This window comes from Eptesicus fuscus, chromosome 6, assembly GCF_027574615.1.
Source record: "Eptesicus fuscus isolate TK198812 chromosome 6, DD_ASM_mEF_20220401, whole genome shotgun sequence".
In the NCBI taxonomy this organism is placed as follows: domain Eukaryota; kingdom Metazoa; phylum Chordata; class Mammalia; order Chiroptera; family Vespertilionidae; genus Eptesicus; species Eptesicus fuscus.
Window position 1 is genome coordinate 18,215,812 of NC_072478.1, and position 25,281 is coordinate 18,241,092.

A 25,281-nucleotide genomic window follows, 5' to 3' on the forward strand; every position below is an offset into this window, starting at 1 on the left:
ACTTTAAAAAAAATCCTGCTTAAAGGAAAGACTAGTAAAAGGCAAAGCATGTCAGAAACTTAACATTTCCCCCCCCCAAAAAAAAGAACACCCTCCCCCCCCAAAAAAAGCCTGCACACTCCAGGAGTTTGGCTTAAACCTCAAAAGCTTCAGAATTAGCTGAGGCTTTTTCAGCCCAGAGGCGGCCACGTCAGTGGGACCAGCACTTTCCCCAGCTCTGGGGAAAAGGAGGCAATTTATGGCTCAGGGAACAACCTTAAAATAGCTCTTCCTCAGTCCTAAAATGCAGTGTTTAAATTTATAGAAAAACCCACAGGTTTCTGGCAGCTGGGCGCTGCGCAGCTGGCAAGCTGAGTGCTGGCCGGGGCAGCACCCACTTTCACTCCCCACCCCTGTGCCAGGCGAGGCTGCCCTCCATCAAAGCTGCCTGTGTCCCTCAGCCCTTCCCCCGGTGCCCCGAGCCCCCAGCTTTCAAGCAGTCAGATCAGCGCTGTGATTTTTTTTTTTAAAAAGATGCAAAACTTCTTTTAATTAAAAAAAACAACAACAACACAGCAAAAGTCTTATAAAAACGAACCAGGCAGCCAAGGGCCGCCTGTCTCCTTATTTACAATAATAATACAATATCTGTCACAGTCGCTATGTACAATATTATAAAAAAAAAACACAACGTTGTAGACAGTACACATTAAGGCTGTATTTCTTCACAAGGCATCAAGCCTCGATCCTCTAGTGTAGACCCGGGTGGGGCGAAGACGACGCTTAATTATTGCACCATTTTGAAAACAAAACTCGTCCAGGAGGATCGTGGTCTCCTCCCACCGGGGCCTTCAGTCTCTGATGGGGCCAGGGCGGCAGCGTCGTCATCGGGGAGCCTCCTCGGTGGCCACGCTGTGCCCCGTCCAGTCCTTAAGGCCCAATAAATACCAAGTCACAGTTTGCGAGGGGGCCGCGTCCGTCCGGCGCGTGGGACCCGCCACGGCCGCGTGCGAGTGGGCGGGGCGCCCGGGCTACATGTGCCGCTTCATGTGCAGCGCCAGGTGGTCGGAGCGCGAGAAGGCGCGGTCGCACAGGTGGCACTGGAAAGGCCGGTGGCCCGTGTGCTTGCGGTAGTGGCGCGTGAGTTCGTCTGAGCGCGCGAACTTCCAGCCGCAGCCGTCCCAATTGCAGTGGTAGGGCTTCTCGCCTGTAGGGGGGAGGGGGGGGGGGGAACGAGAGCGGGCCTCAGTTTCCCTCCCAGTGACTCTGGCCTCGGTGCGCGAAGACACTCGCCCCGGAGAGTGGCTACTTAGGAGCGTGCAACCGACCCCAAACCAACTCCCTGAGCCGATCCCCCCCCCCCCCCCCACGACTAAGTTTTGCAACGTTAAGGTCCCTAAGCACTTGTGTCCCTCCTTCTGATTCTCGTCCCCAGGGGGTCCGCGATGCGCGCACACAGTCCACTCGCGGTGTTGGGAGCCACGCCCCCAGAGGTGCCCTAAGTTTGCATCCTCTCCCTGTCATTCTGAGACCGTCTCCCTGGGATTCCTGAGTGCGCACCAGCTCCCAAAGTCCTGAGCCACACTCCCAGGAGGATCCTAAGCGTGCGCCCCCTCCCCAATATTGTGCGTCAGAGTTCCCCAAAGGTTAGTAAAAGCACCACCCCTCCCCAACCTTCCGAGCCACGCCCCCAGGGGAGTCCTAAGCGTGCGCGCCTCCTCCGGAATCCCCGGGACCTAGCCGCTACTCCGGGGGGTTCTGATCGCGCCCCTCCTCCCGGGCCCCGCGCCTCATGCCCCGCCCACTCTCCCCTCTCACCTGTGTGCGTGCGCAGGTGCGCCTTGAGGTGCGAGCTCTTGGTGTAGGTCTTGCCGCAGCCGGCGTAGCTGCAGGTGTGCGTGGCGGTGCGCTTGCGGGGCCAGGACCGGCGTCCGCGCTTGGGCTTGGCCTCCAGCAGCTCCAGCGGGGACGCGGGCGGCGTGAGGAGACCTCGGGCGGCGGGCGGCGCCAAACCCAGAGCTGCTGCTGCTGCGGCGGCGGCGGCCGCGTCGTCGAAGAGACCGAAGGCAGCGGGTGCGGGCGGCGCGTAGTGCAGGCTGGGCCCGGGAGCGCCGAAGCCGGGGCCGCCGAAGGGCGGCGGGAAGGGGGCGCGCGGGCCAGGCGCAGGCAGGCGCGCGGGGCCGTCGGGGCTGAGCGGCGGCGTGTCGGGCGGCGGCGGAGGGCGGCCCCCGGGGCCTCGCATGCACGCGGCAGCCGGGCCCGGGGCTCCCTCGCGCTTGAGGCCTCGAAGCCCGCGGGTCAGGCCGGGCGCGCAGCCGTAGCCGCCGCCGCCGCCGCCGTCCGCCTCGGGGGGCTCGGCCTTCACCAGGCGGCCGGGCGGCGCCAGCAGGAAGCGGCCGTGCAGCGCGGGCCCCGGCGGCACGTCTAGCTCCGGCGGCAGCAGCTCTGACACCAGGCTGCCCGCGGGAGCTCCGTAGGGCGGCGGCGCGCCGGGCTCAGGGTAGTAGAACGCAGGCGGCGGGGGCGGGGGCGGCGGCTCCGGGGCCGCCTCGGCGCCCAGGCCGTCCAGCCCCATGGACAGGATGAAGTCCAGGACACTGTTGAGGTCGTCGTCGGTGCCGCCTGCCTCGGGCTCTGCGCGCGGCCAGCGCTGCGGGGGACAGGGCGATGGAGGACGGGCGTGAGCGCACGGCGGGTCCGGAGACCGCCGCCCGCCGCTGTCGTCCCAGCACCCTGAGCCTGCCGTCCCCGCCGCCTGCGCTCTCCTACCCTGAGCTCGCCCTCGGCGCCTCCTAGGTTCTCCTGCCCTAAGTCCACCATCCCCGCCGCCTGCGTTCTACTGCCCCGCAGCCCACGTTCCACTACCCGGAGCCGGCCGCCCCGCTGTCCCTGCCGCCCTCACCTCCTGCAGGCCGCGCTCGCGACACGGGCTGGCGAAAGTGGAGAAGGACGGCAGGATGGGCTCGCTCAGCGCCATGACCGGGACCCCGGGCTGACGCGCTTTCGGACACCGGTGAGCGACTGACGGGGCGCAGGCGGGCGGGGACGGCTCTGCGGGCCGCGGGCGGGCCCGCCCCAGCCTTATAGACGCGGCGCGCGTGGGGGCCGGGCGGAGGCGGGGCCGCGGAAGCGCGTCGCGGATGGGGGACGAGCTCCGCGCGCAGCCTAAATTTAGCCGCGGTATATAAGCCGGCGGGCGGCGGCGGCCCGGGCCACTGCGGCCGCCAGGGCCCTGCGCCTCTGCCCGGCCCCTCGCGCGCAGCCCGGCCGCGCCCCCCGCCTGGGGCCCGCCCCCGCGTGTCTCCCGGGCGACGGCATCAACACGCGCTCCACAACAGCCGCGGGACGCCCAGGGATCCCCGGGGCACCCCGTGGGCTCCCGCCTGCGCGCTGACGGGGAGGACCTGGAGCGGGGGTGGCATCCGGGGACCTGGGGCTCTGACTGGGCCCCGTGGCCTCCTGGGATCCCCGATGGATGGGGTGAATGGGCCCCAAATCCTCAGAGAGGTCCCAGAACCCCTGGTGGGTGAACGATTGGCCCCGCAGCAGCCGCAGAGAGGTCTCCAGAAACCTAGAGGGATGAGGTGACCGGGACCAGCCACCTTAGGGTGGAGTTTCCCAGACACCCCGATGGATGGGGAGATTGGGGTTCCCAGGACTCATGATGATGGGTGGAGAGACCCAGCCCCTCATTTTCTGGGGGCCCACCTAGCTCCACCCACTGTTATGCTTGCTCATCATCCTCAAAAACTCTTGCGTGATGACATCAAGAAGTGTTCCCTTTTTTTTTATTTATTGATTTCAGAGAGGAAGGGAGAAGGAGAGATAGAAACATCAATGATGAGAGAGAATAATTGATCGGCTGCCTCCCACATACCCCCCACTGGGGATTGAGCCCGCAACCCAGGCATGTGCTCCTCAGTCCGCAGGCAACTCTATCCACTGAGCCAAGCCGGCTCAGGTGAAATGTTCCCTCTTGGAGACACTGTTCCCCAAGGAAGCCCTTCAGAGCAGGGCGCCCGAGGCCCTGGGGGCCCTGGGAGAGGCTGTAGGTCCTGCTGATGCCGGCAGGTCTGGCGGCTTCACATTCATGATTTGCATGGATGAAGAGACTCCAGACAAGGTGACAGTCTCTTCTCCAACACCGATGCAGCGCTGGTTCGGGGCACCGGGAACAAGCCTGCTTGGTGGGCCTCTTAAATATACCGCCCGGGTCCCCCCCACACAGCCCTACCAGCAAGCGGCTGCCCCTCCCGGTGTCCCTCTACGGCGCTGGGAATCTTCCGCTCTAGCGGAGGTGTGTGTGTAAAAGAACAAGTATGGTGGGGATAGGGGCCTTGGAGGAGGGAGAGAGGAAGTGAGTGTGTGTGAGGGGGGAGAGGAGGATGGTGACCATGTGCACCTCACCCAGGAGGAGTTCTGTGAGTCCAGAACTGTAGAAAGGGGGGCCTTGTAGGCACTGGAGGGATAGCATCCTATGCTATGACTTGGAGCCAGTATCCAGCCTTGGTCTCTGGACCCCAGAACCCACGTTTGGGCCAGGTGGCGAGAGGTACAGGTAGCGCCTGTCCTTGGGAGCCAGCAGGGCTTTGCCGCTGACGGAAGCCGGGGTGCCGCAGACCAGGGCTGCGGCAGTGGGGGTGGCCTTTGCACCACACAGGCGCCAAGGAACCTCGTTGGGGCCCATATTCCTGGACCCTCCCAGCTGGATGGAGCCTCAGAGCCGTGCCACCTCACCGTGAATCATCCGACGGTAGATTGAACAAACACTTGCCGATAAACCCTATTTGCCGGGCAGTGGGGACCCAGAGGTGCTTCCGTGGAGCCCAGACATGTTCCCTGTGGCTGCCACCGTGATGGCGGAGAATCAGCCTCGACCGCTGACCCCTCGCTGTGTGTGGCTGGGCCTCTCGGGGCTTGCTGCCTCCTCTGTGAAATGGAGGCGATAAAAGGACCTTCCCCCAAAGGGACAGGGCGAGGGTCCCAGGCTCTTTCTTTCCTGTGGAAGTGCGGGTGACATCCTGTGAGCTCTCTGCAAGTGCTTTTCTTGCTGCCTTTCTCGGAGCCGCAGTTTCTCCGTAGGATAATGGGGGAAGGATTTAGGGAACTCCGTCTGGTCCCCAAGGTGTATGGTTCTCAGGCAGTTGCCGGCCTCGGTCCTGTCCTCCCTCCACCTCCAACCGTTCCTGCAGCTCACTCCAGCCCACCCCTCTCCCCACTCGCAGCTTCCCTGCAGGACCTGGCATACACCGAGTACCTCCCCGCCCAGGCCTTGGTACTTGCTGTGTCTTCCACCAAGCGTGCCTTCCTCTCACTCTCCGCTTGCTTGGCTCTGGCTCAGTCCCTTCCTTCCCCCTTAACTAACGACCTTTGATTTTTTTAGAGCAATGTTAGGTTTATAGAAAAAGTTAGCGGGGAGTACAGAGAGTTCTCCTATAACGTCCCCCTTTACACACACAGTTCCCCCCGTTAGTAACATCTTGTGTTAGTGTTGTACCTTCGTCACATTGAAGGGCCACGATCGATTCACTGTTCTTAACTAAAGTTCACAGTTTACTTTGGGGTTCACTCTAAAGGTTTTGTACATTCTGTAGGTTTTGAGGAATGCACAGTGTTTATGTGTCACCTGTAACACTCCCATACAGAATCACTCCACTGTCCTGAAAGTCGCCTGCTCCACCTCTCCGTCCCTCCCTCTTCCCTAACCCCTGGTTGGGTTCCACAGTTTTGCCTTTTCCAGAATATTATATAGTTGGACTCATAACAGGAAGTAGCTTTTTCAGACCGGCTCCTTGAACTCAGCAATATGCATTTAGTGTTCCCCTGTGTCTTTTCGTGGCCTGATAGCTCATTTCTTTTTTATTGCTGAGTAAGAATCTAGGTTCTGGATGTAACAGTTTATGCATTCACCTACCGAAGGACATTTTGGTTGCTTCCAGTGTGGGGCCATAGTTGCTATATTGACTATATATTGCATGTGGCTGCTATAAGCATTCATGATTTTTGCCTGGAAATACGTTTTCATATTAATTGGGTAAATACCTAGGAATGCAATGAATAGATCCCAAGATAAGACTATTTTAGGTTTGTAAGCAACACCCCAAACGTCTTCCAAAGTGGCCCGTACCGTTTTGCATTCCAGTTGTTCCACACCCTGGACAGCATCTGGTGGTGTCCCTGTTTCCTACGTCAGCCATTCTCCTAGGTGTGTGGGGGTATCTCACTGCTGTTTTAACGTGCAGCCCCCCTCTGACATCTGATATGGAGTCTATGTTCATGCGCTTATTTGCCATCAGTGTATCTTCTTTAGTGAGGTGTCTGTTCAGATCTTGGGCCAAGTTTTTATTTTATTTTATTTATTTTAATTTATTTATTTATTTATTTTGTTTGTATTTTATTTTTTTTTATTATTATTTTTTTATAATTTCTTTATTGATTAAGGTGTCACATATTTGTCCTCATCCCCCAATTCCCATCCCCCACCCCTCCCCACGGATGCCCCCACCCCCCTGTTGTCCTTAACCATTGGTTAGGCTCCTATGCATGCACACAAGTCCCTTGGTTGATCTCTCCCCCCTACCCCCACCCTCCCCCACCCTCCCACTGAGGCCCGACAGTCCAATCGATGCCTCCTTGTTTCTGGGTCTGTTCTTGTTCATCAGTCTATGTTGTTCATCATTTCCCCTAGATGAGTGAGATCATGTGTTACTAGAAATATAAGAACCGAATGTGAGACGAGCAATAATAGTTATGCTGACAGGCAAATGAATCAGTCTGTAGTGAGTTTCTTTCTGGACCAACAGTTCTTTTGAGACCCAATTTCAATGTCCACCAGTTCCTTATGTGTACATGTCAGCACTGACCCCTCAGCGCTGGATGGTGGACAAATGGTGGTAACGGAGGTCCGACTCCCTCTGGTTTGGTCTCGCCCGGACCCAGGGGCGCGGCCTCACCCGGACTCAGGGGCATGCGGCCTCACCCAGACCTGGGACCCAGCATTACCTAGGCCCTGGGGCGCATGGCCTCACCCGGACCCAGATGTGTGCGGCCTCACCCGGTTCCGGGATCCAGCCTCACCCGGACCCAGGGGCGCGTGGCCTCTCCCGGACCCAGGGGCGCAGCCTCACCCGGACCCCGGATTCAGCCTCACCCGGACCCAGGGGCGTGTGTTTGGCCCAGTTTTTAATTGGGTTGTTTGTTTTATTATAGAGTTAAGAGGGGTTTTTTTTTTTTTTTTTTTTTTGTATAATTTGGACACCAGTCCTTTATCTGAAAGGTGTTTTGCAAAGGTTGTCTCCCAGTCTGTGGCTTGTCTTCTGTGGAGCAGAGGTCTCTCATTTTAATGAAGACCAGCTCATCAATTTTCCCTTTCACAAACGGTGCTTTGGGTGTTGAATCTAAAAAGTCACTGTCTAATCACTGGCTTCCCTCCTGCAGGACTGTCCACACTTCCTCTCCTCAGCCCAGCTTCCTGGGCACGTCCTCCTTTTCTGTCCCCACGGGTAGTAGGCTGACTGTGTTCCCCAGAAGAGATGTCCAAATCCTGACCTTCTGTACCGGTGAGTGAGACCTTATTTGGAAAGAGGGTCTTTGCAGATGTAATTAAGGGTCTAGAAATGAGATCCTCCTGGGTTGGGATGGGCCCTACATCCAATAAGGATCCTTGTAAGAGAAAGGACACAGAGACACAAGCACAGAGGACACAGTCATGTGCAGACAGGCCGAGATGGGAGCGTTGTAGCTACAGCCAAGGAACACCGAAGGTTGCCTGGAGCCGCTTCTGGTCCCCAGAATGATAACGCATGTCTGTTGTTTTGAGCCACCAGTTTGTGTCCGTCTGTTGTGACCTCCCCAGAAAGCTCATATATCATGGCAACCAACTGTTCTGCCTGGCTTCCCTTCCAGACAAGGGAGCCCCGCAAGGCAGGGATCTCCCTGGATTTGTCTCTGTGACCCCTACCCCCCAGCTGTGGACGTGGGGTTGAAACAAACAGGACACGAGGATGCTGCTGTCCGCCAGGATCTCCCAGGGCAGTGTGGACACTTCAGGGTGTCCAGTGAATGGAACCAACACACAGAATCACCAATGAATAGAAAGAGCATGGACTTGAGTTGCCATTTTTGCTGTGTGACCTTGGGCATGTCACTTAACCTCTCTGAGTTTCATTTTGAGAAATGAGATGGTCCATGTAGATGCTCAAGAATGCTTGCTGCCCAATTAAGGGCACACGCCAAATAGTCAGACAGGGGATCCTGGGCAGGGCATCCTGGGAGAGCGTCAGTGTTCAGGGCTGGGGGTGCTTGGAGCATGGTCCCTCTCATGCTGGGTCCTGTCACCCTGCTATCGAGGCCACACCTGTCCGTGTGGGCGTGTGTCCTGGTGACATCTCAGGTGACAGTGCTGTTGGAGAAAGGCTCCGGACTTGAAGTCAAGTTCCCAACGCTGCCTCTTGCTAGGAGGGAGACTTACCCGTGTCAACGTTTTGAAGTCTCTGAGCAGCCTGTCTCATCAGCTGCTGGGGAGCGTGGCGGGGAGAAGGCCAGGAATAAGACACATCTCTGGCGGCGAGGTGGTCAGTAGGTGAACGGATGGTACGAGGTGGGTGCTAAGTGTCATGGGTGAGTTCCGAAAGAATAGGGACAGGCTGTGTGTCTGTGCCTTGCTGTTCCCCTCTTCCATTTGGGTCTAATCCATTGATAATGAGCACTGTGCTGGTAGATTCTGAGATTTTATCCCGATTCAGTGCTGGGAAACTTAATTGGGAAACTCTGTTGTGATGGATTAGTGATGTCTGTCTGGGGTTGATTAAGAATGTCTGTCACTGGCAGAGGCTTGTATGAATGGCATGTGTGTTGTTAAGGCTTACCTTCTCCTGCCAGGCTTGTCTTTAAGGGCCCAGGAAACATGTGAAGCAGAAGTTTTCCGTTTCAGCAACAAATGAACATTAAACGCCCTCTCCATGCTCTGTTGGACCTGGAGAGGAAGCTGACCGGGTCCATGGCCCATTTCTCCCTACAGGGAGCTTACCGTCTCCTTGAGCTGTGTCCCGGCCATGTCTAGCTTCCTGGATTTCTGCTCACTTTTCTTCTAGAGGTCAGCCCGCCTCTCCCTTTACCAGCTGTCCCGCCCCAAATAGCTATTGTGTACACTTGGCCCAGCTCCCAAGAGCAAGCACTCAGGAATTCTACAGAAAACACGTCACCGAAAATGCAGCTGAGCTTCCGAGACGAGTTATGAACGCTCTGAAGGAATTACAGTCACATGACAGCGCCAACTGGACAAACGACTCCCAGCTGGGCCGGTCGGGGTGTTTCTGCTTAGCTTTGCGCAATGCCTTCACAGCGTCTTGCCAAACCGGGCTCCCCGTGCTGCGAGGATGCTTGGCAGCTCGGCATTTCTCGGGGACGGGAAATATCGCGGGCAGGGACGCCCCTGACAGTGGGCTTCTCACGGAGGTCCCCACCTTGCTGCCGCCGCCGCTGTGCACAGAGCCGAGGCCTGAGGAGAAAGGGCACTTTCCCGTTAGTCTTGCTGTCTCCGGGGCTTTCTTACCGCGTGTGAACAATTAAGTCGTGACTGTGAGGGGAAGGTGCAGGGCTTAGCTGGTGATGACTGGTGGGTACCTAGGAAAACCCATCCTCTCCTCCCTGGCCAGACAGGACTGCTTTGCCCTTTGTTCACACGGAGGACAGGAGAAGGGGAGAAAGCAGCACTGATTAAGCACCGACTGTATGCCAAGCCCAGCCCTGAAGAGCTGCCTGTGTTTTCTCATTCAGTTCTCACAGCAGGTCTGTTCAGCGGAGTGCGTGATGGACGTAACGGGGGAGCCCAGCCAAGAGCCCAGGTCACTTTCTGGCCTTGGCACTTGCTGCTCAGTGACCTCGAACGAGTGGCGTTCTTAGTTTGGACCTTGGTCCCTCATCCATCAAAGAGGCAGGAACATGCCTGCCTTGTCATTGATTAGGGCGGAGACATCATGTGTAAGGGACGTTTCCTAGAAGAGCCCCTTCATTCCTGATAGCAATCTTTATTCACCTAAATCAAGAGTTGACCCACCCTGGCTTACAGCTTAAAAAAAAATAAATCAATAGTATTACTCTTTATATTTCACATACACTGAGTGGCCAGATGATGATGAGCTCTGAACGCATAATAATCTGGCCACTCAGTGTATATCCTATATAATAAAAGGCTAATATACAAATTGTCCCCTCGATCAGGAGTTCGACCAGCAGGCAGGCCGGCTAACTGCCCATGTCCCCTCCTCCTGGCTAGGCTGGCTGGACCCCACCCATCCACGACTTCATGTACCAGGCCTCTAATATATATATATTATGATCTCTGAACACATAATAATCAGTGTGTGTGTATATATATATATACATACACACACACACACATACACACACACACACACACACACACACACACACACTGATTATTATGTGTTCAGAGATCATAATAATCTGGCCACTCAGTGTATATTCCAATGTTAATTATGTACATGTATGTGTGTATTATAATTTTTTTATCAAGGTGAAATTCACATAATATAAAATTAACCATTTTAATGTGAAAAATCCAGTGCCATTTAGATATGCACAGTGTTGTGCAGTCGTCACCTCTGTCTAGTTCCAGAACATTTCCATCCCCCCAAAAGGAAACCCCAGCCCCATTCCCCTCGCCCCAGCCCCTGACAAGCCCTAATCTGCTTTCTGTCTATGGACTCGCCTGTTTGGGACATTTCATATGCACTGAATCATGCAATATGTGACTATTGCAGCTTTTGTTTGGCCAATAGCTAAGCAAGAATTTTACATTTATGATGGTTGGGGGAAAAAATCAAAATAACATTTCACGACACATGCACATTCTATGAAAATCAAATTCCAGTGCCCATAACTTTATTGGCCCACAGCCCTGCCCCTTCACGGAGACCATGCGCAGACAGACTGTAGGGCCTGGCAGCAGGAAATACTGACTCTCTGGTCTGAAGCTTAGAGAAGATGATTCCATGGAGAGGAGCCAGCACAGCTGCCCTGGGACTTGAGTCTGAGCTGTCCATCCCCCCCCCCCCCACCCACTATCGCAGCCTCTCAGTATGCATTTAACAGGCATTTGTGGAATACTTCTCACTGGGCAGGTGCCGGGAGGCTGTCAGCCAGAGAAGCTGGTCTCTGCCCTCCGGCAGCTCCCAGGTATTAGGTCAGGAATTTGGGGAGGGGGAGGAATAAAGATGGGGAGGAATCTGAAGACATCCTACAGGTTAGTGGTTTGGACTTTCCGTCTCAGGAATGTCTCAAGCACCTGGTTGTAAAGGTACAATTTATTAGCGATGACCAAGTTGAGAGTGACTTTTTTCTTAATTTTTTTGTTACCTGTTGGCCATACATCTAGGGGCTACTTTTTGTTTTGTTTTATTTTTACTTTATTAAAAAATCTTTGGCCCTGGCTGGGTGGCTCAGTTGATAGGAGCATCACCCTGCGCACCAAAGTGTTGTGGGTTCAATTCCAGGTCAGGCACAAAAGGTTGTGGGTTCGATCCCTGGTCAGAGTGTATTCAGAAGACAACTGATTGATGTTTTTCTCTCTTTTTTTCAATAAACATAGCCTTGGGTGAGGATAAAAAAATCTTTTATTTAGATTGAAAATTTTCTAATTTTTAAAAGATTTATATTTCATTTAAACATTATTTTATTTAGGTTATTTTATTTTATTTTGGTTTATTTTTATTTTATTTAAAAATTTAAATTTTACTTAAACTTTTTAATTTATTTAGATTTTCAGTTTTTTATTTTATTAAGTTTATCTATTTTATTTAAAAATTTTAAATTTATTTAGATATAAAATTTTAATTGTTTATATTTGTTTTTTATTTAAAATTTTATTTAAATTAATTTTTGTTGTTGCTAATCTGAGGATATTTTTTCCATTGACTTTTAGAGAGAGTGGAAAGGAGGGAGGGAAGGCGGGGGCGGGGGGGGGGGGTGCCCCAACTGGGGCCGGAACCTGCAACCCAGGCCCGTGCCTTTTCTGGGAATGAACCCTCGACCTTTAGGCTGACACTCTATCCACTGAGCCACACCCAGCCAGGGCTTTAGATTAAATTTTTAAAATTTTTATTTAAATTTATTGCAGTGTCATCTACATACCATAAAATTTACCAAGTGGTGCAACCCTCACCACGATCAGCTGTAGAACTTTGCATCACCCCGAGGAGACCCCTCTTGCCCTTTGCGGTCCATCCTGCCCTCACCTCGAGCCCCTGGCAGCCACTGATGTGCCTTCTCAGTCTAGAGATGAGCCCTTTCTGGACGTTTCCTGTAAATGCCACCATACAGTGTGGTCCTCCGGGTCTGGCTTCTCTCCCTCGGCATCGTTCTGTGTGTTCATTCCTTTTCGTCGCCAAGTAGTGTTCCGTGTGTGGGTGGGTCATAGCTCCTGTGTCCCTTCACCTGTCAAAGGATGCAGGCTGCCTCTAGGGTGCAGTAGTCCCGTGTTGTCCCTGTCAGTTCTCGGGCTCCGGGGACGCTCTCACACCCATAGCCTAGGAGTGCACCGTGGCATCCTCGCCACCTCACTCGTCCTGGCCTCTCTTCCTCTCACTGGCCTGGGCCTCAGTGCTGCTGCCTGTGAGGTCACCCCTCTGGGCCTCTGGTCAGAGCTGCTGGGCTCCCCGGCACACCTCGCCCGGAGGCGGTGCCCCCTGTGTGTGCCGCCCTCACGTACCCCGCACAGCCATGCGTTTCGTGTGAGGGGGACAGCAGGGGAGGCCTGGAGAATGGAGGGTGGTGGCTGAGTTTGAGCCCCATCTTCTTGGCACCTAGGGGTCCTCTTCCTGGGAGCCCGGCACAGCCCCCTGACCTGCCCCTGAGGTCAGGGAAGGTGTGACCCCGGCTCCTCGGAGAACCGGCCTGCACAGGGCCGCCCCTTCCCCGGGAGCATCGCCAGCAGCTTGTCCTGGCTCCTGGCTCCCGGCTCCCGGTTCCCCGTCATCAGCCAGAGGCACCGGCTGTGGATCAGCCTCTGCGTGGCCGGTCCTCGGTGAACGGCCCCGAGCACATTGCTTCACCCGCTGACCGCAGTGCCCTCCCGGGGTGGGAGATTATGATGCTGTTATGTCATGACCACACACTATTAATAATGGCAGGGCCGCCTCTGTAAGGAGTGAATTTCGCAAGGACCCTGTTTAACTTCATTGAAGTTTATTTGTAAAGTTCTTTTGGGACTGGTGATTTCTGGGCGCCTGGGACAATTTCTTTGGAAAACAAAGGAGTATAAATATCTTTCGGATCCATTTTTTTTTCCCCCACTTTCAAGTGTTTTAAAATTGAGCTGAAATCCGCTTAACATAAACGTAACCATTTTAAAGCGAACAACTCAATGGCCTTAAGTACCTTCACAACGTTGTGCAACCATCACTTCTTTCTATTCCATAAACATTCCGGAACATTTTCATTTCCCCAAAAGGAGACTCCGTCCCCCCTTGCTCCTCCCCCTCCACCAGCCCCCGGCAACCACAGAGCTGCTTTCCGTTTCTATGGATTTTCCCGTCCTGGACATTTCCCATGAATGAATCACACGTGTGCTCGTTGCGTATCTGGCTTTTCCCCCAGCAGCATGTTTTCAAAATTCTCCCTGTTGTCAGGTGTGGCCGTGCCTCGTTCCTTTTCACGGTTGAATAATATTCTACAGGGAGAGGCCCTCCTCTGCTGAGCTGAGCTGTGCATCAGGGGATAGGCGTTTGGGGTTGTGTCCAGTGTTTGGCTGCTGTGCACACGTATTAGTTTGAATCCCCGTGTTTAATACTGCGGTACACGTACCTGGGCGTGGAGTTGCTGGGTCATGGGGTAACGCCACATCTAACGTTTCGGGGAGTCATCTAATCGGATCTATTTTAAAAGGCTCCACTGGGCTAGAACAAGGGTCGGGGTCTTTTAATTATGCTCCCGCCACTCCTGGGGGCATTTATTCTTCTGATGTTATTTTGAGCGCCTGTAGGCACAATCTCATTTCTTCCCTCCAGTCCCCACGGTGGCTCTCTCTCTCTCTCTCTCCTGCACACACACTCTCTCTCCCTGTTCCAGGAACACCGGGCTTCTCCCACGTTCCACTGGGAGCCAAGATAAGGGCTGGTCGAGGATTAGGGAGACCCCCACCCCCTTGTCCTTGCAACTCCACAGGATGGATCTCACTGAGATGGCAGAATCAGCCCCCTTCACAGAGGTGGAAACTGAGGCGCGGGTGGGGGTTTGGGATCCCTGCTCCACCACACCAGCTTCCTCTTACTTCGCATTCTTCAACGTTTGTGCCGCTCCGCACATGGACCCTGGGTGAGTGGCTGGCCTTTGGTCCCTGCACGAGATGAGCGCTTTTCTAGCTGAATTTGGGATGGAAAAAAAAGAAGAGCGACAGGGCCTGATGGAGAAATCTCTGCAGTAGAGTGGGGTGAATGGTGTACCCCAAAGATATGCCCACATCCTAACCTCCCGTATCTGTGAATGTGCAATCCTCCTGCGCACCGGGTCTTTGCAGATGGAATGAAGTGGAAGGTCTCGAGATGAGATGATCCCGGGTTTAGGGTGGCCCTAAGTCCGGTGGCAGGTGTCAGCAGAAAAGAGAAGGGGAAACAGGCAGAGAGAAAGGGAAGCTGGGTGGAGATGGAGCAAAGCAGCTACAAGCCAAGCAAGGCCCAGGGTGGCCGGCAGCCACAGGGGCCGGGAGAGGCCCGGGGCCGAGGGTCCCTCGGGGTCCCCAGAAGGAACCAGCCCTGCCAACACCCTGATTTCAGACTTCCGGCCTCCAGGACTGTGAGAGGACACGTTTCTGGTGTTTAGATCCCCCCAGTGGGCCGTCATTTGTTACAGCAGCCCCAGGCAACCCATGCACGTGGCCGGAGCTGGCTGCAGGGGGGAGGGAGCTGGGGTCCCCGCACACCGGGCCTGCGCTGGGCACGGCAGGTTCCCCCTCGCCTGGCAGGGAGGCAGGCGCCCCGCTAATGGGCGGGGTGAAGTAAGGTGAATGCCCAGAGAGAGGCGCGATTGTTATTGTTGTCATCACCATTATTATTATTAAGAGTCATTACTGGCCTCTGTGACATAGGGACCCATTATCCCCCCCACTGCAGCCCGGCCCCCACCTCCCAGCCCAGTTCGTGGAGCCCCTTCGCCGAGGCCAGAGCTGCCAGAATAAACACAGGACACCGGCTGCATTTGCATGTCCGATAGACAAGGAATGACGTCTTCGCCTAAGTATGTCCCCAGGGACGGCTCCCCTCCCTGTCTTAGCTTCGAGTCCTTGTTGTTTTTACAAATAACCTTTTCCAGCATTTGGAATGACAAGTCCAATTGCAGAAAAGCGGCAGAGACAAGATGCAGAGTCCCCGGGACCCTTTCGCCCCGTTTCCCCGGAAGTTACCCTCTCCCAGGACCAGCACCCAGAGGTGGAAGCTGAGAAGTTCCTGTGGGGACGGTGCTCTTGACTAAACTCCAACTTTACTCCTGCGCCCGCAGGTTTCCCACGCACGCCCCCTTTGGGCTCCGGGGCCCACACGGCATGGAGTCGTCCTGTTGCCCCCGTCTCCTCGGGTCTCTGATGGTTTCTCAGACTTCCCTTGGTTTTTTCGTGTCTTTGGCAGAATTGCCGCGTGCTGGCCGGGGTCCCCCAGCCTGGGTTGGTGTGATGTTCTATTGTGATTAGAAGGGGGCCTGGGGTGTAGGGGGAGGGCCACAGAGACGAGGTGCCCGCCACGTCACGCCATCCCAGGGCACCGGCTGTCTGCACGGCTTTTCACCGTGATGTTGATGAACCGCGCGCTCTACGGCCGGGGCACTGAAGGAACCCCCTCCAGCATCTTCGGGGCCGGAGCGAGGTTTGGTTCCAGAATATGACGACAGCCTGTGCCAGGCTCTGGGCCAGCTGCCAGGATGGGCCCCTTCTCGGGGCTGCCCTGCTGGAAGGCACATGCACCCAGGACAGCCCGGGGCTTCAAAACGGCCCTCTGATCTTCTTCCCACGCAGTTCCGCGAGGTGGACGCTCTGCAGCCTCAAACGTGGGCCGAGAGGCAGGGCCTGGTGGCGGCCTGAGCGTGCTTCTCGAGCTTGCAGCCCAAAGCACGGCGCCTTGGATGCTCACAATTGACTGAACTAGCCCAGCTGCTCTGTGAGGTGGTCTGAATTTTCTGAGGAGAACAGAGGCTCAGAGAGGCTGAGATACCTACTAACGGCCACACAGCAAGTCGGGTCTGCTGATACCCACCAACTCCCGTGCCTGTCTCTGTGGTTAAGGTGCATCCCCCAGACGACGTCCTGAAAAGCAGGGGCGGGCAGGGCAGGAGGAGAACTGGTTTACAGGAGTTTCCAACCTCCAGACCGCGGACAGCTGGGCTCAATCAGCGCACAGTGGGGCATCCTGAGCAGCATCCCTGCCAAATGGCGGTAGTATCCCCTCTTTTCGTGAGGAGCAACAACAGTTCCAAGTTTTCCCCTTGTGGGGGGCGGTGGGGAGACCCTCTGTCTAACTATGGGAAGCCAGGCTGCTTCTAGATCTGGGATTTGCATTTCCTACAAACTCCGGGGCCTGCTGGCCGGGTGGCCCCCTCCCCAGCTCTGGGAAGGGAACCTACCTCCGCTGCCCCCAACCAGCATGCGAGATGCTGGATGCTTGCGACTTAATAAAGCTCTGCGCTCCCCTGACCCTGGGGAGCCTTGTGCTCAGTGACCTGTGCTGTTTACCCCAAACAGTGACTTATAAACGGCGGGAAGACGGCCCATCACACGCTGGAATGTACGGAGCGAGAAAAACCAGAGGCGCAGTCCACCCCCAGCCCGACTCTCACTTCGTCCTGCTGGGAGCCGAGCCAAGGCCTGAGTCACGGCCTGAGATTCACACCTGTGCCCGCACCCCTCTGAGACAATATCGGCGACGCCCACGGTAATCGGGCTCCGCCGTAAGCTTGCTTACACATCCGGGCTGGGAAGGGGTGTGGGACCCGCACTGGCCTGGAACACTTGGGGGCCCGGCTGTTGGTGGGAGCGAGGCTGAGTCGGCGTGGAGGGTGCCGCGGGCGGAGACCTCTGGAGAGAGAATGAGGGGAGGGGGGGTTGGATGTGTCCCTTCTGGTCCTGAGCATTCATTTTTGTTTTTAACTTCTTAGAAAAAAAAATTTTTTTTTAAATATATTTTATTGATTCTTTACAGAGAGGAAGAGAGAGGGAGAGAGAGAGTTAGAAACATCGATGGGAGAGAAACATCCATCAGCTGCTTCCTGCACACTCCCCACTGGGGATGTGCCCGCAACCAAGGTACATGCCCTTGACCGGAATCGAACCCGGGACCCTTCAGTCCACAGGCCGACGCTCTATCCGCTGAGCCACACCGGTCAGGGCACTTCTTAGAAAATTTTTGAGCTGAAATTCATATAACGTAATATTTACCCGTTTGAGTCGTTGGGGCTGCTGAACAGACTACCACAGACGGGGGCTTATAAGAACAGGTTTATTTCCCAGCGTTCTGGAGGCTGGCGTCCGGGATCCAGGGGCTGGCGGGGGCCCCCTGGGTGGGTCGTCGACGACGCCTCCTCGCTGGGCCCTCACGCGGTGGACGGGCTGCCTTTTACCAGGGGTCTAATCCCACGTATGAGGGCACCACCCTTATGGCCTAATCACCTCCCGAAGGTCCCACCTCCTATTACCATCACGTTGGGGGGGGGCAGATTTCAACACATGAATTTGGGGGGGAGGACACAACCATTTGGACTATAACCATTAACCATTTTCACGTGAACCATTTAGCATTCACAGTGTTGTGCAACCATCACTACCATCTAGATCCAGAACATTTTTATCACACCCCCTCTCCCCCAAAAAAACCCCTGTTCCTATGAGCACTCACTCCCCTTCCCCTCCCCCAGCCCCTGACAAACACGAATCCACTTGCTGCCTCTGTGGATGTGTCTGCTCTGGACGCTTCGGATACATGGAATCCATGCTACATGGCCTTTGTGTCTGGCTTCTCTCCCTCAGCATGGGGTTTCCAAGGCTGTGAGTCAGGCCTCAGTCCTTTTCATGGCCGAGTAATATTCCACGGAATGGATGGGCTACATTTTGCTTATCTATTCATCCAAAGAGGGATATCGATTTTTTTTGGCTATTATAAATAGTGCTGCTGCAAACATGTGTGTGCAAATATTTGTTTAAACATCTGTTTTTACTTGTTTTGGGGCTATACTTAGGAGTGGAATTGCTGGGTTATGTGGTAATTCTATGTTTAACCTTTTGAGGAACTGCCAGGTGGTTTCCATAGCAACTGCATCATTTTTACATTTCCACCAGAAATGCTTGAGGGTTCCAATTTCTTCACACTGACACTTGTTATTCCCCTCCACCCCCCCTTTTTTTTTTTTTTTTTTTTTTTGCTAACTTAGTGGATTTGGTTTACATCCATTTTTCAGCATTTGCTGTGTGCAGGCTCTGTCCTAAGCATTGGTGGTGGTGATGGGCAGCGGGGGTGGGGTGGGGGGGGAGGGAGGAGGGAAGGTGGAGGGAGGTTTCTTTGGCCTAGAGCAGTGGTCGGCAAACTGCGGCTCGCGAGCCACATGCGGCTCTTTGGCCCCTTGAGTGTGGCTCTTCCACAAAATACCACGGGCGGGCGCGCACGTACAGTGCGATTGAAACTTCGTGGCCCACGCGCAGAAGTCGGTTTTCGGCCTGGGCGAGTCTATTTTGAAGAAGTGGCGTTAGAACACTCAAGGGGCCAAAGAGCCGCGGTTTGCCGACCACTGGCCCAGAGGAATTTGCAGTCTAGGCTGAAGGTTCTTAACTTGGGACAGTGGGAGTCTACATAGGTTCATAAGGCCAGGAGGGCACCCAGGAGGACTTCCTGGAGGAGGCGATGGGTAGGAACTGATTAGGCCAAGGGTCTCAAACTGTGGCCCGTGGATGGCACGAGCCCCTGGCTTATTCTCTGCTGTTCCCATGGGTGGTTATGAAGGGGTAGAAGTGGGTAGAAGGGGATGCGGGAGTCCCTTGGTTCCTATTATAAACACAGCTCAACGCCTCTTTCCCAAATCAAGACGGGGTGCCTGAGAAGGTACAAGTCCTCTGTCCTCTGGGCCAAGGGTCCGACACCCGGATGACAAGCTCCCGGACGAGAATGGAGGGACCGCATTCACGTTGAAAGCCCTCGGTCTGCGTGCCCGGAGGAGGCGTGTGCTCACTTTTGGGATTTGGGGAATGATTGGCCATCGGCTTTCGTCCTCCGTCCTCCTCAGGTCCCACGTGGGCCACGGGGAAAGCGTCCTCGAGGGGCCGGCCCGGCGGCAGGGCGCGGGGCCTTCCCCAAGCCGGTGGATTTGCGGCGACAAAGGGCCTCCTAGCCGGCAACCGAGGGCCAGGTCCTCGTGACTCACCGGGTCCCACCACCCGGAGGCTGTGTGCTAAGGGTGGTGGCCGCTGGGGGAGGCTGCGTGCGTGCAGGCAGCTCGCAGACACACCTTGTCCCGGGGCGTGCTGAGTCACCAGGGAAGCCAGCGGGTGGGGGGGGGGGACCCTGCCACCTTGGGCCCAGTTTGGGGGCCTCAGGCAAGTCCGTGGCCACACCTGCCAATAGAGCTCAGGGGGTGTTGGGAGGGAGCACGAGACGAAGGCTGTAAAGTGGCTGGTGCATAGGGAGCACTCACCGCCGTGGCCACCGGAGTAGATGACAGCGCCTCCCAGGCAGGCAGGTGGTCCCTGTGAGTGCAGGTTCCTTCAGACCTTCTCTCTGCACCACCGTCCGCCCCTCCTTGGCCTGCAGGGCCGGTTCCTGCTCTGGGGAATCCCTCTGTGGCCTCCCCCCCCCCCCGCCCCCCTCCCCCCGCCGCCATCAGAGCAGGGCTTCGCTGGGCACCCGTCTGGCGGGGCTCCGCGTGCCTGCGCTCATCGTGTGTGGAAGGTTGTGCCAAACCCTCCCGCTCTACCCTCCACCTGCTGCTTCCAGCTGTGGCTGCCTGGCACCTGAGCTGACCGGAGGGATGGGTCTCCGTCATCACTGCCCTCCCTGCATGCACTGGGCGCTCAGTGGAGAAATGCCTTGTCCGACCTTTTCAGATGAAGGCGAAACCTGCACGCAGCCGAGGGAGCACATCTGAAGTGTATGCTCAGAGGGTTTCGCGGATGGGACCATCACCCAGATCAAAACGTGGGGACATCCAGCACCCCAGAAGGCTCCCTCTGCTGGCGAGGGAAGCCACACCTCGGGCCTCTGTCACCGGAGGCGAGTTTTGCCTGCTGTTGGTCTCACTGATGGGGAGTCACAGTTACGCCCCTTTCACCTCTGGCTCCTTTGCTCAGCTTGTGCCCCTGGGTTCCTCCTCAACAGGCGGACGCGTGCTCCTTTTCACTGGTGTATAGTATTCCATTAAATAACTGCACCGTAGTTCACTCATTGAAGACCTCTGAGTTGTTCCCTTTTTTCTTTTTGTGGCCATTATGAATAACATAAAGAAATACATGTATGTGTTCGCACGTTTCTTTACGGGTGGAATTGCTGGGTCTTTGCTTTAGCACGGTGGTCGGCAAACTCATTCGTCAACAGAGCCAAATATCAGCAGGACAACGATTGAAACTTCTTTTGAGAGCCAAATGTTTTAAACCTAAACTATATAGGTAGGTACATTGTTATTGACTTAATCAGGGTCCTCCTAAGCTGCCCTTTGCTAAAAACTCAAGGGGCCAAAGAGCCGCAGTGGCTCGCGAGCCGCAGTTTGCCGACCACTGCTTTAGCAGATACTGACAAAGTGGCTGTACTGATTTATTGCTTATGCAAGCAGAACAGCCACCTGAGTATAGGGCCCAGAGCGTGGCCCCCAGGGTCTGGGGAAAACCCCCAAACCTCGGACACAAACCCTGAACCACAGGTGACAGCATCCCCCGGCTGCCTTTGGAGACCCAACCGGGAGGCAGCGGCAAGTCAATGACGCCCGGGTTTGAGTTTTGTGAGAAGAGACATCCCTGCCACACCGAGCGGGGGGCAGTTGCCATCCCCACTTCACAATTTCTCAGGTCCTCGTTCCAACCTCCCCCGCTCCCCCCAGGTTGTTGGGGGGGGGGGTGGTCTTGAAAGAAAATATTTAACATGTGGACTACGGCATCGTTCCTGTGCCGTGTCACTTCCCGGGGCCAGCTGCCCCCCTCTCTGCACTCCGGGTTTTGTTTCCTATGAAATCGAGGTGCGGCGGAACCCCCGAGGTGCTGGGAGGAATAAAGAGAAGCGATGACCAAGTCCTGGGTGGCTGTGGGACACCCACGGGTGTGCCTGGGTCGCCCCTGCTCGTGGCGGCTGGAGCCGTTTCCCCGGAGACTTAGGACCGTTTACGAGAACTCGGCCTTGCCAGCGTATTTCAAATATGCGCTTGGCCTCCCAGCCGCAGCCCACATTCCCCTTATCACTCGGGGAGGAGGCAGGGATCCCGCCAGCACTCGCCTTCCCCTCGCGCCCGCCCTGCACGCCCTGCGCTCGCAGAAGCTGGAGAGCTGGCCCTGGGTCCAGGCCCCAGTTACGTAAGTCCCACGCCGAGTTTTGGAAAACTCCCTTTTTTTTTCACTGTCCAGAAGGTTTTCCAGTGTCACCCAAAAGGCCAGCTGCGGGGGCAGTGGTTGTTTACACGTCTCGCTGGGTCGGAACAGCATGCTGGAAGGCCAGGGCCAGATCCGTGTGAGCACTTTCGATTGTGGAAAAACAAGTGTGATTTGAGAAAGGAAACAAAAAAAAAAGAAGAAGAGGAGGAGGAAAAGCGAAACGGAAAACAACGGGTCGCAGAGCTGGAAATCTGAGGCAGGGCCCCGACGGAGTGATTTCTGACTCCCCGAGGAGGGATGCTCCGGTGTGTTCTAGAAGACTCCTCGCGCCCCCGGGGGGCCGGCAGCCTGTGCCCCGCGGCCTCACCCCACGTCACGCGGGCCCGTCCGATGGGCGTGGAGGACACACAGCCTCTTTGCACGGTTGCAGGCATGTGTCCCCTGGACAGCCACGTGTTCCTCGCCGTCGAGTCCAACAATCAGGTTTTTCTTAAGATGTAGAAACTTTTCCACTGAAAGGGCAGGTTTTAAAAATATGTGCAGTGTGAGGGAGTTTCCCTTTCCTTTTTTTTTTTCCCCAGGAGTGGAGGGGAAGTTCAGCCGTGTGTGTGTGTGTGTGTGTGTGTGTGTGTGTGTGTGTGTGTGTGTGTTGGTGGGGACACAGGGCTGAGGGACAGGAGTAAAACACTAACATTGCACCCTGGCCGGCGTTGCTCAGTGGTTAGAGTGTCAGCCCGTGCACCAAAGGTTCGCAGGTTTGATTTCTGGTCAAGGGCGTGCCCCTGGGTTGCAGGTTCGATCCTGGCCTCCGTCCGGGCTCATGCAGGAGGCTAATCAAAGTGTCTCTCTCACACCCATGTTTCTCTCTCTTTTTCTCCCCCCACCCGCCCCTCCCTTCTACTCCCTCTAAAAATAAATGGAAAATGGAAAAAATATCCTCGGGTGAGGATTAACAAAAACAAAACAAATAATGTTGCTTGAAGACCTACTATGTGTCAGTCCCTGCGTAGGGCCCTCTTGGTCCGCAGGACCTGGAGAGCCAGTAATATTTGCACCACTTCGTAGTGAGGGAGGGGAAACCGAGGCACAGCTGATTTTCTGTGGAGCCAGGAGCCCATCTGTCCGATCGGGAAGCCTCTGTCCTGACCCAGGCTTGCTTCTCTGAACGAGTCTCACAGGGCCTATGGACCCCTGACACTGAGGGCAAGATACCGGGGCATTTCTCTACAATGAAGTGTCTACAACTTCCATCAATGGGGGTGGGGGGGTGGGGAGTGGGGGAGGGAGCGGGGCACGATGTCAAAAAGATACAAAACAACTGCCCCAGAAGAGATAGGAAGGGAGAGGGAGAGAGAGAAACATCCATGATGAGAATCATTGATCGGCTGCCTCCTGCACGCCCCCTACTGGGAACCGAGCCCACAACCTGGGCATGTGCCCTGACCGGGAATGGAACCGTGGTTCATAGGTCAACTCTCAACCACTGAGCCACGCCGGCTGGGCCAGAAGAGGTTTTTAAGAGAACCACAGCCTAGAGCCTGGCCAAGTTGCTTCTCTTTCCTGAACCTCAGTTTTGTCATCTGAGAAATGGGCTGTACCTTCAGGTGCCTCCCAACATTCGCACAGGTAGAGTGGGTGTGAGTGTGTTCACAGGGAGAGGCCTTTTCCGGCTTCCCCAGTGCAAACATCTAGTGAGACCATCTTGGTCTTTGTGGGAGAGGCTCCGGGCGGCAATGTGAACCCCGGGGGAGGGGGCTGGGAACCCCGGGGGAGGGGGCTGGGCACGTCTGCTGTGCCTTAGGTTCCTGCCTGGCTGTGCGGGCCAGCTGTCCCCCAAAGACCAGGCTGCCAGGTTTACAAATAAAACACTGCACACCCAGTTAAATTTGAATTTCAGATAAACACTTTTTTTTTTTAGCATAAATATGTACCAAATATTGCATGGAATGAGATATACTCCCTTCATTAAAGAAAAAAAAAGTTACAATACTTGAGTAGATTTTCATAGGCCCTAACTATTTCATTTATTCTCCCGGGAGGCAATGAAAATCTATCTTTCTGCCTTAGAAGTTCCTTTTCTTTTCTTCTAATTTTAAAAGAAATTGAGACATTCCAGTGGCTTCTAAAAGTCCTAGGGCCCTGCCTGACCTATGAACCAGGAGGTCACAGTTTGATGCCCAGCCAGGGCACATGCCCGGGTTACGGGCTTGACCCCCAGTGTGGGGCGTGCAGGAGGCAGCCGATCAATGATTCTCTCTCATCACTGATGTTTCTCTCTCTCTCTCTCTCTCTCTCTCTCTCTCTCTCTCTCTCTCTCTCTCAGGCCGTGGGCCTCCCATCGCTGTTGTATCAGCCGGCCCTGGGGAAGGTGCCCTCCTTCCAGCCGTGTCTCGTGAGGGACGCGATGGCGGTGGTTTCCTTCCAGGCACTGCCGCCATCTCCCAAGTATCCTGTGTGCGCAGGGCCTGGGCCAGGTTCTGGGGAGCATCGAGGGGGAGAAGTGTCGCCCATGCGGGCCAACCTGCCCCTCACAGTGAGGCTTCCGGCCCCAGGTGGGCTCCGTTTGAATACGAGGAAGCGTGAATCAGACCTCGGTGCCCCCGGAGGCAGGCTGAGTGAGGTGTCCTGTCATGGGGCCACCCTGTGCGCTCACCCCTTTGCTCACTGGCCTTCCGGCAGCCTGGGGCTGGGGACCGATTTAGAGCATTTGTCATCAGACTGAAATGGGCCTTCGCAGAATTCCCAGGGTCTTCACAGAGTCCTTGTCCCCAGAGCTTTCTCGGGGAACTCAGGGTGGATCGGGGACACCTCGGCGGTTCAGGCTTCGGCGGGATGTTGCTGACGGGAGGCAGGTGGATCGGACGCCGGGGCCACCTGCGGGGTCTGCCTGGCTGTGATGCCTGTGAGTTTGGGGACTTCCGCCTGGCTAGGAGAAGCCATGGTCACGAAGGCCGTCTCCAGATTCAGTGAATAAAATGCAGCACACACAATTAAATCTGAATTTCAGATAAACAGCACTTCTCTTTTTTAAGTATAAGCATATCCCAAATTTTGCACAGAATGGGAAAAAATTTGTTGTTTATGTGAAATTTAAATTTAGCTGGGCATCCTGTGTTTTTTCTGGCAATACTACACAGAGGAGAAAACAAAAAACTCAAGAAGTGGGGGGTAGGGTGTGAGGGAGCAATCGTTTTGGCTTAAGGTCCTAGTGGGTGCCGGGCCATGGCGGGGGCGTGGGGTGGGGCTTTATTTACATCTTTTTATTTTTATTTTATTATTTTTTTTATTGAGGTATTATATGTGTACATATCTTACCATTACCCCCCCACCCCACACCCATACATGCCCTCACCCCCCAGAGTTTTTTTTTTTTTTTTTAATATATTTTATTGATTTTTCACAGAGAGGAAGGGAGAGGGATAGAGAGTTAGAAACATCGATGAGAGAGAAACATCGATCAGCTGCCTCCTGCACGCCCCCTACTGGGGATGTGCCCGCAACCAAGGTACATGCCCTTGATCGGAATCGAACCTGGGACCTTTCGGTCCGCAGGCCGACGCTCTATCCACTGAGCCAAACCGGCCAGGGCACCCCCCAGAGTTTTAAATCATCGCCATGACCAGTGCCTTGGGGAGGAAGACGAGGGCTGAGAGAAGCCAGGGCAAGGTGAGGGTCTTGCTTGGTGAGCAACCCGGGGTGCTGTGGACAGCCGGTGTGTCCAACGGGGAATTCAGGCTTAATTC

General features: G+C 55.3%; 1 protein-coding gene and 1 long non-coding RNA gene across 2 annotated transcripts; one reads left to right on the forward strand and one right to left on the reverse strand.

Moving 5' to 3' along the window:
* Positions 1-561: 561 nt before the first annotated feature.
* KLF2 (KLF transcription factor 2) lies at positions 562-3,106 on the reverse strand. The gene is made up of 3 exons (XM_054717306.1): positions 2,882-3,106; positions 1,798-2,629; positions 562-1,186 (listed from the first exon to the last, which is right to left on the reverse strand). The coding sequence occupies exons 1-3, from the start codon at positions 2,954-2,956 to the stop codon at positions 1,011-1,013; spliced, it is 1,083 nt and encodes a 360-aa protein (XP_054573281.1). The 5' UTR covers positions 2,957-3,106; the 3' UTR covers positions 562-1,010.
* Positions 3,107-7,424: 4,318 nt separating this feature from the next.
* Positions 7,425-20,363, forward strand: LOC129149272 (uncharacterized). The gene is made up of 3 exons (XR_008556222.1): positions 7,425-7,538; positions 16,724-16,913; positions 20,069-20,363. It is a non-coding gene; the product is annotated as an uncharacterized LOC129149272 (long non-coding RNA).
* Positions 20,364-25,281: the final 4,918 nt, after the last annotated feature.